This window comes from Sinocyclocheilus anshuiensis, unplaced genomic scaffold, assembly GCF_001515605.1.
Source record: "Sinocyclocheilus anshuiensis isolate Anshui unplaced genomic scaffold, SAMN03320099.WGS_v1.1 scaffold246, whole genome shotgun sequence".
Lineage (NCBI taxonomy): Eukaryota > Metazoa > Chordata > Actinopteri > Cypriniformes > Cyprinidae > Sinocyclocheilus > Sinocyclocheilus anshuiensis.
The window spans coordinates 543,682-557,763 of record NW_015542356.1 but is presented as its reverse complement, the minus strand read 5'-3'; the positions used below and the strand labels follow the sequence as shown (position 1 = coordinate 557,763).

Sequence of the window (14,082 nt, the reverse complement as noted above, 5' to 3'; positions counted from 1 at the left end):
ATATCCTAACAAACCATACATCAATGGAAAGCTTATTTATTCAGCTTTCATATGATGTATAAATCTCAATTTCAACATTACTGCACATTTTTACTGTTTTACCAGATATTATTTTTGTGGTAATAATCAGCAGACCACAGATGCTGCCAGTAGTGTTTAAGTAGTATTTACCAAAATATTGCTTAATAAATGTAAAGTGGACTTGTAAATTTTTCATTTACTAAACCAACTTTGCCACACAGCACCTTTGCCACGGATCTCCACAATCGCTAGACTGGCAGCATCTAGTGAACAATACAGTACAGTCTTTGCGGCAGACACTTGACCACGTGACCACTGTCTTTGCTATGTAGGTCACTTGGCTGAGGCCAGTGTGCTATAGGTCCAGTGGGAGTGGGAGAGGGTGTTAATACACTTATGTAAGACACAAAGACTGCTGCAGATGAATGAGGGAAATTGATGGAGAGAGAAAAGGAGAGACTGAAAAGGGCAACAGGGGGAGAGGAACGCAGTGGGGAGGCATTCATTAATTGCATAACGAAGTGAGTGTAGAAATTAGGAGGAAAAGTACGTATTTAATAACTGAAGAAATGTGAACTCATGTATCTTCTTATGCATATTTTACTCATGTCAAAGGGCCAGAATATCATAGAGACTGCATGTGGACTGTTTTTAATTTTATGCAATCTTTAACAGTAAAATTAAACAATGCTGTTTTTAATTTACTTGTTTTTGGTAACTTTGTGACACTTATGTTCTGTCATTCAGATCGCTATGGGCATCCCACTTCACCGCATTAGTTATACATAAATCTTAACCAATGATTTCTAATTGCATCTACTTCCGGAAGGCCAAATAAAGTGCTTTTGCTTTCGCACTGAAACACAGCGTCTCCCTGACATGGCTGCATCAACACTACTGCTGTTCCTGAAACCACGCCTTCTTTCTTTGCGTGCACATTTGGGCGGCATATTGACTTAGATATGTGGGGGCGTGTTAGAACGAGCCGTTTTAGGTAGGTGTGGCTGACTCTTAACTTTTATAAAGAATATCTCTTTGGATTTGAGAGTTTAGTCTTTGCAACTTTACAGATCTTCTTTATGCACCAAGAGCTTGTAACACTCCAAAGAGAAAGGAAAACTTGAAATCGCATCATATGACCCCTTTAAAGAATAGCATAGTTCACACCACAACTATAACGATAACGATACAGAGGAACGATATTGTTGTGATCACTTTCAAAACGATTTTTTCCAGCTGATGAACGATAAAACACTGACAGCCAATCAGAATCCATCCTGCTGTAACGAGCTTGAGAATTTAAAGTGGCAGACGGGTGTGTGCTTGGAATAAACAGACGATATGGTTCGCTGGTGTGGACGGGGCTTAAGACATTAATATGTGCTTTATAAGTACTAATAAACCGCCAATATGCTAGTAATATGCGTGCTAATAAACAACTAGTTCATAGTGAGAATTTGTCCCGAAACTAGTTACCAGATTTTATTTATTTTTTTTTTTTTAAAGAAAGAAAGAAATTAATACTTTTTTTTCCTCCATTTTAAATTGATCAAAAGGGAAGAAATGCTGTTCTTTTGAACTTTCTATTCATCAAAGAATCCTGAAAAAAATGGTTTCCTCAAAAATATCAATAAGTAGCACAACTGTTGTCAAGGAATCACAGGAATAAATTACATTTAATATATAAAACAGAAATAATTCACTGTATTGCTGTTTTTTTACTTAATTATAAGTAAAAACAGCAATGCTTTATTATAAAATAAATGCAGCCTTGTTGAACATAAAAGATTTCTTTCAAAAACATTTTTAAAAAATCTTACCGACCCCAAAACTCTTGAACGGGAGTAGTGTAAATATTAGAAAATAATATTAAGTAATTACCATTTAAACAACTTCTGATGATGCTTTGTCTGTGTTGGGTATTTTTGTGTGTCAGGGCTTTAAGCCCAGCTCAGGAACTGTCCAGGAGTTAAATTTCCGCAGTAACAAGAATGTGTGGGGCTACTTCAGCGTGGCGGCTGCTGGAGGAAAAGTACGTATTTAATAACTGAAGAAATGTGAACTCATGTATCTTCTTATGCATATTTTACTCATGTCAAAGGGCCAGAATATCATAGAGACTGCATGTGGACTGTTTTTAATTTTATGCAATCTTTAACAGTAAAATTAAACAATGCTGTTTTTAATTTACTTGTTTTTGGTAACTTTGTGACACTTATGTTCTGTCATTCAGATCGCTATGGGCATCCCACTTCACCGCATTAAAGACATCAGGGTGATGTACGGGATGCAGCCATGGGGAGATTCCCCCATTGACTTTGATGGACTCTCCACCACCCCCTCTCCGCGAGGACATGTAATTGCAGCTCGAATTACTAGCGAGAACCCAGATGAGGTGTGTGATCCTGACTATTTTAATATTTAAAGCGTTAAAGGAAATTTGATAAAGCTCTGTCACGGCAACAAAAAATGGCTTGTTTAATTCTAAGGGTCAGAGAGGGTGGAAAAAACCTGAATATGTCTTTTGTGCAACGTTTATTTTGTGAAAAGAAGCCTTGATGAATATTTTAAGTAGATGTCATGGGGAAAATCTGATTGTAATGTAATATACACTACTGTTCAAAAGTTTGGGGTTAGAAAGATTTTTGTCACTTTATTTTAAGGATCTATTCTCACTATTAACTAACTATTAACTACGACTTTTGCATAAATAAACTCCTAATTTGCTGCTTATTGAAAGGTAGTAAGGTCATTGTTAAGTTTAGGTATGGGGTAGGATTAAGGGATTTTAAAGAAAGAAAGAAATTAATACTTTTTTTTCCTCCATTTTAAATTGATCAAAAGGGAAGAAATGCTGTTCTTTTGAACTTTCTATTCATCAAAGAATCCTGAAAAAAATGGTTTCCTCAAAAATATCAATAAGTAGCACAACTGTTGTCAAGGAATCACAGGAATAAATTACATTTAATATATAAAACAGAAATAATTCACTGTATTGCTGTTTTTTTACTTAATTATAAGTAAAAACAGCAATGCTTTATTATAAAATAAATGCAGCCTTGTTGAACATAAAAGATTTCTTTCAAAAACATTTTTAAAAAATCTTACCGACCCCAAAACTCTTGAACGGGAGTAGTGTAAATATTAGAAAATAATATTAAGTAATTACCATTTAAACAACTTCTGATGATGCTTTGTCTGTGTTGGGTATTTTTGTGTGTCAGGGCTTTAAGCCCAGCTCAGGAACTGTCCAGGAGTTAAATTTCCGCAGTAACAAGAATGTGTGGGGCTACTTCAGCGTGGCGGCTGCTGGAGGGCTGCATGAGTTTGCAGACTCTCAGTTTGGCCATTGCTTCTCCTGGGGAGAGAACCGTGAGGAGGCCATCTCGTGAGTACTGCCAGTCATCTGTTTTTCAGAAGAATATTCGTTACAATCACCTTACACCACTACAATGTGATTTCACATAGAATCTTCTGTAAAATATACATACCCTTTTCTTCTTTTTTTCGTTGACTCTGCATTTAGTCACTAAGAAAAAGATGATAAAAGAAATATTATTTATTTTGCTGTATGTGTCATCTTAGAAACATGGTGGTGGCCCTCAAGGAGCTGTCCATCAGAGGAGACTTCAGGACTACAGTGGAGTATCTTATAAAGCTGCTAGAAACAGAAAGTTTCCAGCACAATAGCATCGACACAGGTTGGCTGGACAGACTCATCTCAGAGAAGATGCAGGTGCGGGAAACAACCCTCTTCATTTCACATCACAACTCTAATGAACATGCCCATTATTGCTTCCTGCCATTTTCAGTCAAATCACCTGTGACCGCAAGACACTGTGATATTTCCTGTCTGGTGCGCAAATATAATTCCCTATATTGAGTTCACTATATCACATCATTGTAACTCTGTGTGTGTGTCTAGGCCGAGCGTCCTGACACTATGCTGGGTGTAGTGAGTGGAGCTCTGCATGTGGCTGATGTCAACCTCAGAAACAGTGTGTCCAATTTCCTGCATTCACTGGAGAGGTAACAAACCCCAAAAATTTGAAAGCTAAGACTTTATTTGATACCATAAATAACAAAGCTTATTGCAATTATTGGATGGGAGGTGTGCTACAAGTAATGTTTTGGTAAAGCAATACATTTTAAAGTAATATGATTTGTTCAAGTATCAACTCGATAGCATAGACCGATTTTGAAAATAATGATTTTGGAATTTAAGAATCTATATCTGTACATCAAAATAGATTAAAATTGATTAATGAGTTGTCAACCCAGCCCTACTAAGTATAAACTGTATGTAGTTGTTATTGCAGTCATAGGATGTTTTGCTCTTTTCTCCTGTGTCTGTAGAGGGCAGGTTTTACCTGCACACACGCTGTTAAACACAGTAGATGTTGAGCTAATCTATGAGGGGACCAAATATGTTCTCAAGGTGACCAGACAGTGTCCTAACTCTTACGTGGTCATCATGAATAACTCTGCGGAGGTGGATGTTCATCGGTTGAGCGACGGGGGTCTGCTGCTCTCGTATGATGGCAGCAGCTACACTACCTACATGAAGGAGGAAGTGGACAGGTAGGATTCTGAAAGTAAATACATGATGGAAAACACAAAGACATTTTGAGAGCTATGAGAGCTGTTCATGTGAGAGTGTTCAAGGTGCTCAATGTGTTAATTCATCATTTAAAGTCCAGAACTACATTTAAATATTGGACACCTTTATTTGAACTAAAAATAAGAATACCATCTATAACACCGTGTCCTAACCAGACATGATGCCGCGACATGCGATAAGAGGTATCTTTTCCATGCTAGTCTGAGTTTTTGTCCTAACCAGCCGCTACAGAGACACGAGACAAGTGACGGGATTCTATTTTAGAAACGGTTTCTATTTTCTGTGCAATGCGGCTGGAACAACAACATACAAACTATAACAATAGTTTTACAAGGTACTCATTATGTGCTTTATTCAATGTTAAAAGTGTCTAATGTGAGTTTGAATATAAATTTTCATGGCCTTTATAGCCATACTGAAAGCAACTATAGATAGTTTACCTCAGATCTTGAAACTAAATTAAAGCAAACATGTACATTAAAACCGTGAACTCGATGCGAACCAACAAGCGTATTCCATAACAAAGATAATATCAGTCACTCAGTATGTGCATTTAATAATGTTAAAAAAGTTTAATATTTATGAATTAGATTAGAAACTTGTCCATTTCATTGAGAGTGCAGTGCGCTTCTCGCTTCTGAATGGCTGTGATACATGAGTGATTCTGTCCCGTTGCGTTGTCGTGTCGCTTCTGGTGTGGACAGCCAAATTACTTGTTGCTGGTATCTTGTTGCATCATGTCTGGTTAGGACACTGTGTAATGCTTTCAATAAATTAATGCAGTCAGTTATTTATACTATCTATATATATATATATATATATATATATATATAGTATAGTATAGTCTATATCTGAGTCTGAGATCTGCTAGTGAGTGATGCCTCGTTTTACCATCACAGAGAGGCTCAAAATCACTTTTGATGCTTGCATATATAACAACCACAGACTCAGCACCCGCCTACTTCCACTCACAATTACAAATCTACATTCCCTCCAGAAGTCCGAGATCCGCTAGTGAGCGACGCCTTGTGGTACCATCACAGAGAGGCACAAAATCACTTTCCAGGACATTTTCGTTCACCATTCCTGGCTGGTGGAATGATCCTCCCACCCCTGTCTGGAATGCTGAATCCCTGACAATTTTCAAGCGACAGCTGAAAACTCCTCTCTTTCGACTTTCGTTGTTGATTAAAAAAGAGATAATTAATTGCATATAAAATTGGTAATTATAAATATATTTTTCATAAATATATTTTCATTTTTCACACCAAATTAACATGGAAACAGCATAAAGACAGTATTTTAATTTGTTATTGGCATCTTTTTACTAAATACTAACAATGCAGGCCAGTATCACTGATACCAGTACTGATAAGAGATGGTAAAAAGTTTCTGACAGAAATAGTTACTTGTAGAAAATCATTTGGTATGCATTTTATTTGATTCTTTAGGTATCGCATCATTATTGGTAACAAGACATGCGTGTTTGAAAAAGAGAATGATCCTTCACTCCTGCGCTCACCATCTGCTGGGAAACTCATCCAGTATACTGTGGAGGATGGTGGACACCTGTTTGCTGGACAGTGTTATGCAGAAATCGAGGTGTGTAAGCTTTACCTAATTTCCAGAAGTCAGGGTGCCAGATTTTATTTAATTTTTTTTACAGTCAAGAGTTTTGACGTAAGTAGCAGACCTATGTATTCTGCTTGGCTCTCAAAAGTTTTATCTTAATTTGCACTTATATTTTTTTCTTCTAATTGTCTAAAAGTGTGATTTGTGAGGTAGTTTATTTGACATGTCAATTATACAAGCCCTTCCTGTCTAAGTGTGATAGTAAGAACTTTGGCTACGCAAGACTGGTATGAATTTTCTTTGTTTGCCTCATTCTAAACATTATGTATTGTCTTGTAGGTGATGAAGATGGTGATGACCCTGACGGCCTCTGAGTCTGGTTGTATTCACTATGTGAAGAGAGCAGGTGCAGTGCTGGAGCCGGGCTGTATCATCGCCAAACTGCAGCTGGACGATCCCAGCAGAGTACAGCAGGTATAGTTATGCATGTGTTACATGTGATAAATGTGTTGTGATAGGTTCGCTTTCAGAAGTTACAGAAATTAAATGGTTTAATTTTTAAAATGAGTGTGTCTGTTTCAGGCGGAGCTGTTTACAGGAACATTACCCAGTGTTCAGTCCGTGGCTCTCAGGGGAGAGAAGCTTCACAGAGTCTTCCACAGCACTCTGGATCACCTAGTGCACATAATGAATGGCTACTGTCTGCCAGAGCCCTTCTTTAGTGCCAAGGTGAGAAAACAGATTATTAACAGCTCCTTGATAATGAAACACCTGTAACCAATGAAGCCCTTCATCCACATTATAGGAGTTCATAGCAGTGGTTCTCAAACTTTTTGACCCCAAGGCCCCTTAATGTCCACATAAATATTTAAGTCTAACAATCCTAGTTTTTTTTTTTAATAAAATTTCAGGATTCCAGAAGTTTTAAGTGCTGAATGTTTTTCAAAGGTCTCACTCTTGTAAACCAGTGAATTTACATGACTTTTCCACTTGTTCATAATTTACTGGATAATTAAAAAAATCCTCAATTTCTACCCAATAATATATCTTAGAGCTGGGCATAACTATAAAAATGTATATTCATTATAAAAATGGTAATTTCAGATGACATTTCCATGTCTAGAATCACACTTTTGAAAGTAAACTACCTCATATATCCAGGCTTTTCCTAACTGTGGGAATCTTAGTTATTCATAGAAAAAAAAGTTGCTGAGGGGGGTTGAATTAAAATAAGAATTATTAATTCATTCATTTATTACTTTTTTTTTGTTTTAGCTGGTGCTGTATGTAAGTTTTTTACTCTACTAAAGCATAAAAATACCATAATATGTTTGCAGATATTTAAGAAACATGCTAAGTTAACATACTTGTTTATCTGAAAAACAATGCTACAGTCAGTTATTCTCCTTTGAAATTGTGCGTTCCGGGCCGGAATGTCGTCTCTGTTTTGGTTTGTGAAACCCGCCCACTGCCAGTTTACCCAATTGTATTTCGGGACCCCGGGTTGCCAGTTGGCGGAAAACACAGCGTAGTTCATTTCATTCATCGTCAAGCGCTTGTTCCTGTTGGTGTCCTCAATCTGGCAACCTGCGTGTGCGGTAAGTCTGAGGAGGAGGGGCCTGGTGAAAAAACCCTATCCAATATTTTGAATTTGGACTGCAATACCTAGTTCAACCACTCGGTGTCAATCCTACATACAGCACCTTTAATTGATCTTATTTTAAAAATAGGTTATTTTGATTGGAAGTTTGCTGAGGCCCCAGCATTTGGTTGAGAATTTGGTTGTGACATTTTTGCTACTTTCATTTATTAAAAATATTAACTAATAAATAATGAAATGACAAATGCACAAGAGACTGCTGATAATGATGGTAGAATAGTAACCATTAAATAAGTTGAAAAATAATATAACAACAAAGTAATGTTGTTAAGAAACTATGTTCTTCTTAATAATAATAATAATAGTGACCACCCTTAGTTTCATTATTGGATGACAAAGAAATATGTCATTGCCATGTACTTCTTACTTCTGCAGTTAAAAAAATTAAAGAAAATTCATATTTCATTAGATATCACAAAATAAAAATTCTTAAATGTATTTGAAATACATTTATTTTGTGCTAAGTATACTACAAATACATTTACATATGTATGTGCTTAATAAAAATTATATTTTTGGTATACTAAAGTTGTATACTTGTTAAGTCTGCTAAATTGGAACAACTAATTTTGTCCTTAATGCACTTTAATTGTGTGGAAGTAGTGCTGAAGTCCAACTAAAGATAAACGGAAGTATATTTGATTGTACTAAAGTGGAACTATTGCAATTGAAATATTACCTTTTTTTTTTACTAGGGTAGGCTTGGTGTGAAAAGGCGTTATGATTTGTATGTGTGTGTTATAGCTGAAAGAATGGGTGGAGCGTCTGATGAAGACTCTGAGGGACCCCTCTCTGCCCCTGCTGGAGCTTCAGGATATCATGACGAGCGTTTCAGGCCGTATCCCTCCTGCCGTAGAGAAGTCTATCAAGAAAGAAATGGCTCAGTACGCCAGCAACATCACCTCTGTCCTCTGCCAGTTTCCCAGTCAGCAGGTGCTACTTGTGGCCCTTTGAGTTCATGTCTTTCTGAAGCTACGAGACCGTGACCATTGTTTATAAATGTTGTCAAATTGTCATGTCAGGTTGCCAATATACTGGACAGTCATGCTGCCACACTGAACAGGAAGTCAGAAAGAGAAGTCTTCTTCATGAACACGCAGAGCATTGTACAGCTGGTTCAGAAGTTAGTCAATCGTTCAAACAACCAACACATGTATGTACACACACAATCACAAACGCAGGTTAACTGGCCCTCTTGTGTGTGGTGTACACAGGTACCGCAGTGGCATCAGAGGGCATATGAAGGCAGTGGTGATGGACCTCCTCAGGCAGTATTTAAGAGTGGAAGTTCAGTTTCAACATGGTAAGACCGCGTCCTATATGCCTGCAAATGATTAGATATCGCTGGAAACTTAGGATGTTGCATTATTTTATTTTATTGTGTGACCACTGGATGGCAGTGCAACACTGGTTCATTCATACTGGTGTATTAAATCATTTAAATGAAAACATTAAACTATTTACTAAATAGAAAATAGAACAAAAAAATCCAACATGTGAATAATGAAAAGTAATGAAATAACATTTTAATACAAATATTACAAAAGTTAAAAAAATAATTAACTAAAAAGTAGAATAAGACAAAAGATATATCTCATAAAAATGGCAGCTACCTATAAATTCAGAAAACTTATTTTTTAAATGTATTTTTCTGATAATTGCCAGTGATGTTATTGTTAACTAAATCAACAGCTATTAAAAATCTTTTTTGGTGATTGAAATAAAGCTGAAATAAAATATAAATAAAATATTAGATGAAAAACTTAAAACCCTTGAAATATGAAAATAAAAAATGTTGCTTTGGCCATAAATAAGTTAAATAAGTTTAAGTTGAAATACTAAAATTAAAGCAGTATAGAAATATAAAACTAAGAAAAAAAATGACAAAAACACACAACAAAATTACTAAAACCTAAACTAAACTAATAGTATAAAATAAAAGCTAATCCAAAATATGAATAAATATTATAATAGAATGTAAATACTACTAAAATAACACATAAGGTATTTGAATAAAATGTTAACTTGAATTTAATACATTAAGAATGTTTGCTTTTTCTATTCTCACCATTTTATTACCTGTTTTTTTTTTTTTCCTTTTTAGGTGTTTTTTTTTGTATTAATTAATTCACTATTCATTTGTGTATGTGTGCGTGTATATTATTCCCAGGTCACTATGACAAGTGTGTATTTGCACTACGAGAGGAAAACAAAGGGGACATGGCTAATGTGCTCAACTACATATTCTCTCATGCACAAGTCACAAAGAAGAACTCTCTGGTCACCATGTTGATTGTGAGTACACAGTCACACAAAACAGAGAGACTTCAGGAAATGTGGATGTTGGTTGTTGTTGTTTCTTGTAGATTGCACAATGTAATAACAGTCGAGATTTAATCAAAACAAATGTATATTTAGACAGTCATATGATTAAAACATTGGTCTCTTACTTCTCTCTGTAGGATCAGCTGTGTGGACGAGATCCCACTCTGACAGATGAGCTCATGGCAATACTCACAGAACTCTATATATATATATATATATATATATATATATATATATATAATTCAGAAGGCCATCTTGTAGATTGCAGTTGCACAATGTAATAACAGTCAAGATGTAATAAAAGCATGTTTATATTTAGTCTGTGACTCCAGTCCACTCATGATCAAAATGTTCTTAACTTCTCTCTGTAGGATCAGCTGTGTGGACGAGACCCTACTCTGACAGACGAGCTCATGGCAATACTCACAGAACTCACACAGCTCAGCAAGACCACTAATGCCAAGGTGGCGCTGCGGGCACGGCAGGTTCTCATTGCCTCGCACCTTCCGTCATACGAGCTGCGACACAATCAGGTGGAATCCATCTTCCTGTCTGCCATCGACATGTACGGGCATCAGTTCTGCATTGAAAACCTGCAGGTAGGACATGCTGGATGTCTGATGACTGCTCTATAGTGCCATCTGCTAGACAGCGTTTTGCCACTTTATTTACACTTTACAATTTAATAAATGACTCCCATTTATTTACATATGAGAAATTTGAATTGAATTGACTATGTTAAAAATGAATAAGAATGGCAGAATTTTCTAAATTGCAGTTGCAAATAATTTTAATTGACTTTTGTGAAAAAATGTAAATGGTTAAATTAATTACATCAACGTGAGCTGATTAATTATTCCCTGATATGCAGACATTTTCTCCAGACATACTTTCATAAGTTCAGTACTGTTAAATTGTTTAAAACACACTTTACACTTTATTATATTGTTTAGTAATGTACTATTATAGTTATATAAAATGAACAAGCCATGTAGGTACTGTTACACAGTTTTGTAACAGTATCAGTATGTTTAATAATAATAATATGATAAATGAAAATTAATTAAATGTACATTAATAGTGACTTCAGTTTATTGTTTAATTCATTCAGCTAGTTGTGCAAACAAATAAATGCGGTTCTTTTGAACTTTCTATTTATCAAAGAAAAAAGATCACATGACACTAAACACTGGAGTAATGGCTGATGAAAATACATCTTTATCATCACAGGAATAAATTACATTTTAAAATATGTGACCCTGGAGCACAAAACCAGTCACAAGTAGCGCAGGTATATTTGTAGCAATAGCCAACAATACATAGTATGGGTCAAAATTATAGATTTTTTTTTATGCCAAAAATCATTAGGATATTAAGTAAAGATCATGTTCCTTGAAGATATTTTGTAAATGTACTACCGTAAATATATAAAAACTTAATTTTTGATTAGTAATATGCATTGCTAAGAACTTTTTCCTTTTAAGAACGATTTTCCTCAGTATTTCGATTTTTTTTGCAACCTCAGATTCCAGATTTTCAAATAGTTGTATCTCAGCCAGATATTGTCTTATCCTAACAAACCACACATCAATGGAAATCTTATTTATTCAGCTTTCAGATGATGTACAAATCTCAATTTCAAAAAATTTACCTTTATGACTGGTTTTGTGGTCCAGGGTCACATATATAAAAATATAAACTGTAATAATGTAGTGTAATGATATTTCGTAATATTATTGTCAATTTTACATAAGAGCATAAGAGATTTATTTCAAAAACATTTAAAAAATGTTTTAATTCTTAATCCTAACTTTTGAACTGTAGTGTATTAAAATGTTGTAATATTTTGCTCTTGAACATTGTGTGTTAAGTTATTGATACCTTTCTTGATTTTTTTCTAGAAACTGATCCTGTCAGAGACATCCATCTTTGATGTGCTGCCAAATTTCTTTTACCACAGTAATCAGGTGGTACGGATGGCTGCTTTAGAGGTAAGACTGTGTCATTTTACATTTATCCAAGAAATGAAGTGTTTATTTTTGTCTTGTTAAGAATCAAGAACATGGTTCTCACTCTCATTTCTCAGGTGTATGTTCGTAGAGCTTATATCGCTTATGAACTCAACAGCGTCCAGCACCGTCAGCTGAAGGACAACACGTGCATCGTGGAGTTCCAGTTCATGCTGCCCACATCCCACCCCAACAGGTACCTCAAGATGTACCGCACACCTGCTTCCCCCATCTCTCCCACCCCTCGCTGGGACTGTGGAGGAGCATGTCAAAACACTATAAAAGAAAGGGCTGACTGGGGCAAATGTGTGTTTGAATTCTCTGCATAGATAAAAGCTACTGGTTGTTTGCGACACAAATTCTTCTCCACTGTGCCACAATCCACTTCCCCTCACACCTTTAAAATGCTCTATTTGTGCACAATCTATGCCACTGATGTAGTGTCTGCTGTGATCAGAAGGTTTGTATAAAGTAGGAGTAGAAAGTGACAGGGTCTGAATCACAGGGCCAAAAAAAGCTCTTCTTTAAGGTGTCTCTCATCTGTGCTGGCCACATCCGTGTGTTTCAGGTGACAAACCAAAGAATGCGACCAATGGGATATGCTTAGTGAATGTTCTGATTGGCTGTCTACCAGCTCGCACTTCTTGCACTTTTTTTAATTTTTTATTATTCTCTGCTGATTCATGCATGTGAACTGATTCAGTGTAGCCTCTTCTGATGCATGCAGAGCATTTTTTGTGTGCATTTAGTCATATTTACTTATTATTTTCTCTCCAATACTCCCAGCTCCTAGCATGTGCTTTTCCAGCTGCTTTACCTGTGATTTGTGTAAACTGAGTGGCTTATGCATTGTACTGTGTTAAAGTACATGAAAGAGATTTTAGCTGCATTTAGTGCAGTTTTTTTAAGAGCTGAAATGTTGCATGTGAGGGAGGGGTGGTCGTTTATGAAATGTGTGGCTTAGTTTAGAAGTGGAAGAATCTCACAAAACCATGACCTGGTCACAAATTTAAAGCCCTAAAATCAAAGGAAAAAAACAAAACAAAACAAATAAATTATATTTCATGTAGGGATGCGCTCATATTAAAATTCTGTCAGATAAGCCAATATTTATTTTGATGATATGTCCAGTAATTTATTAAATGGACAAAAAGACAAGTAAAATAAAAACATACAAAATAATTAAAATGTTTAAGATCATCTAAATATTACTTTTTAAAGTGTTATTAAATTATTAGTGTAGTGTTGCATATGATGCGATTTCAATTTTTCCTTTCTCTTTGGAGTGTTACAAGCTCTTGGTGCATAAAGAAGATCTGTAAAGTTGCAAAGACTAAAGTCTCAAATCCAAAGAGATATTCTTTATAAAAGTTAAGTCAGCCACACCTACCTAAAACGGCTCGTTCTAACACGCCCCAACATACCTACGTCGCTCTGTGGGAAGATTTGCATAACGCCGCCCAAATGTTCACGCAAAGAAAGAAGGCGTAACTTTGATTCTCACTGTAGTATTGTTTCCGCCGCCATATCCTGAAGACGCTGTGTGCTTCGTTGTGAAAGTGAAACTACTTTGTTTGGTCTTCCAAAAGAGGAGGATATCTGCTTCGTCATGCCTAGAGCTGATCCGTGCTGGTCGCTGAGGGAATACATCAACTTTCACCGTGGACGAAGCGGAATCCAGCCCGGGGTCCGTCACATGTGGTTGCCGCTCATTCGTCGGATCCTCCGGGCGCGCCGTTCTCAACCCCGCCGCCTCAGCTCTCTCTCGCCCGGCCTCAGCTCACTCTATCCCGGCCTCAGCGCACGCTAAGCCGGGGCTTCCGCTAGTTTTTCGTTGTGAAAGCGAAACTACTTTGTTTGGCCTTCCAAAAGAG

The 14,082-nt window shown here is 36.2% G+C and overlaps 1 protein-coding gene across 7 annotated transcripts in view; it reads left to right on the top strand.

The window, feature by feature from the left end:
* LOC107691719 (acetyl-CoA carboxylase-like) overlaps positions 1-14,082 on the top strand; it is a 69,289-nt gene that overhangs the window by 19,005 nt on the left and 36,202 nt on the right. For all 7 annotated transcript variants that reach the window (XR_001634565.1, XM_016490505.1, XM_016490503.1 and 4 more), the window contains exons 12-26: positions 2,255-2,416; positions 3,246-3,409; positions 3,607-3,757; positions 3,947-4,050; positions 4,378-4,602; positions 6,094-6,244; positions 6,554-6,688; positions 6,797-6,943; positions 8,619-8,807; positions 8,897-8,997; positions 9,089-9,177; positions 10,045-10,169; positions 10,571-10,798; positions 12,101-12,190; positions 12,286-12,404. Coding sequence is in view for 6 of the 7 variants with exons in the window: in XM_016490505.1 (XP_016345991.1) it covers positions 2,255-2,416; positions 3,246-3,409; positions 3,607-3,757; positions 3,947-4,050; positions 4,378-4,602; positions 6,094-6,244; positions 6,554-6,688; positions 6,797-6,943; positions 8,619-8,807; positions 8,897-8,997; positions 9,089-9,177; positions 10,045-10,169; positions 10,571-10,798; positions 12,101-12,190; positions 12,286-12,404 (2,180 nt within the window). In the remaining variant the exon portion in view is untranslated. The remainder of the gene's footprint in view (positions 1-2,254; positions 2,417-3,245; positions 3,410-3,606; positions 3,758-3,946; positions 4,051-4,377; positions 4,603-6,093; positions 6,245-6,553; positions 6,689-6,796; positions 6,944-8,618; positions 8,808-8,896; positions 8,998-9,088; positions 9,178-10,044; positions 10,170-10,570; positions 10,799-12,100; positions 12,191-12,285; positions 12,405-14,082) is intronic.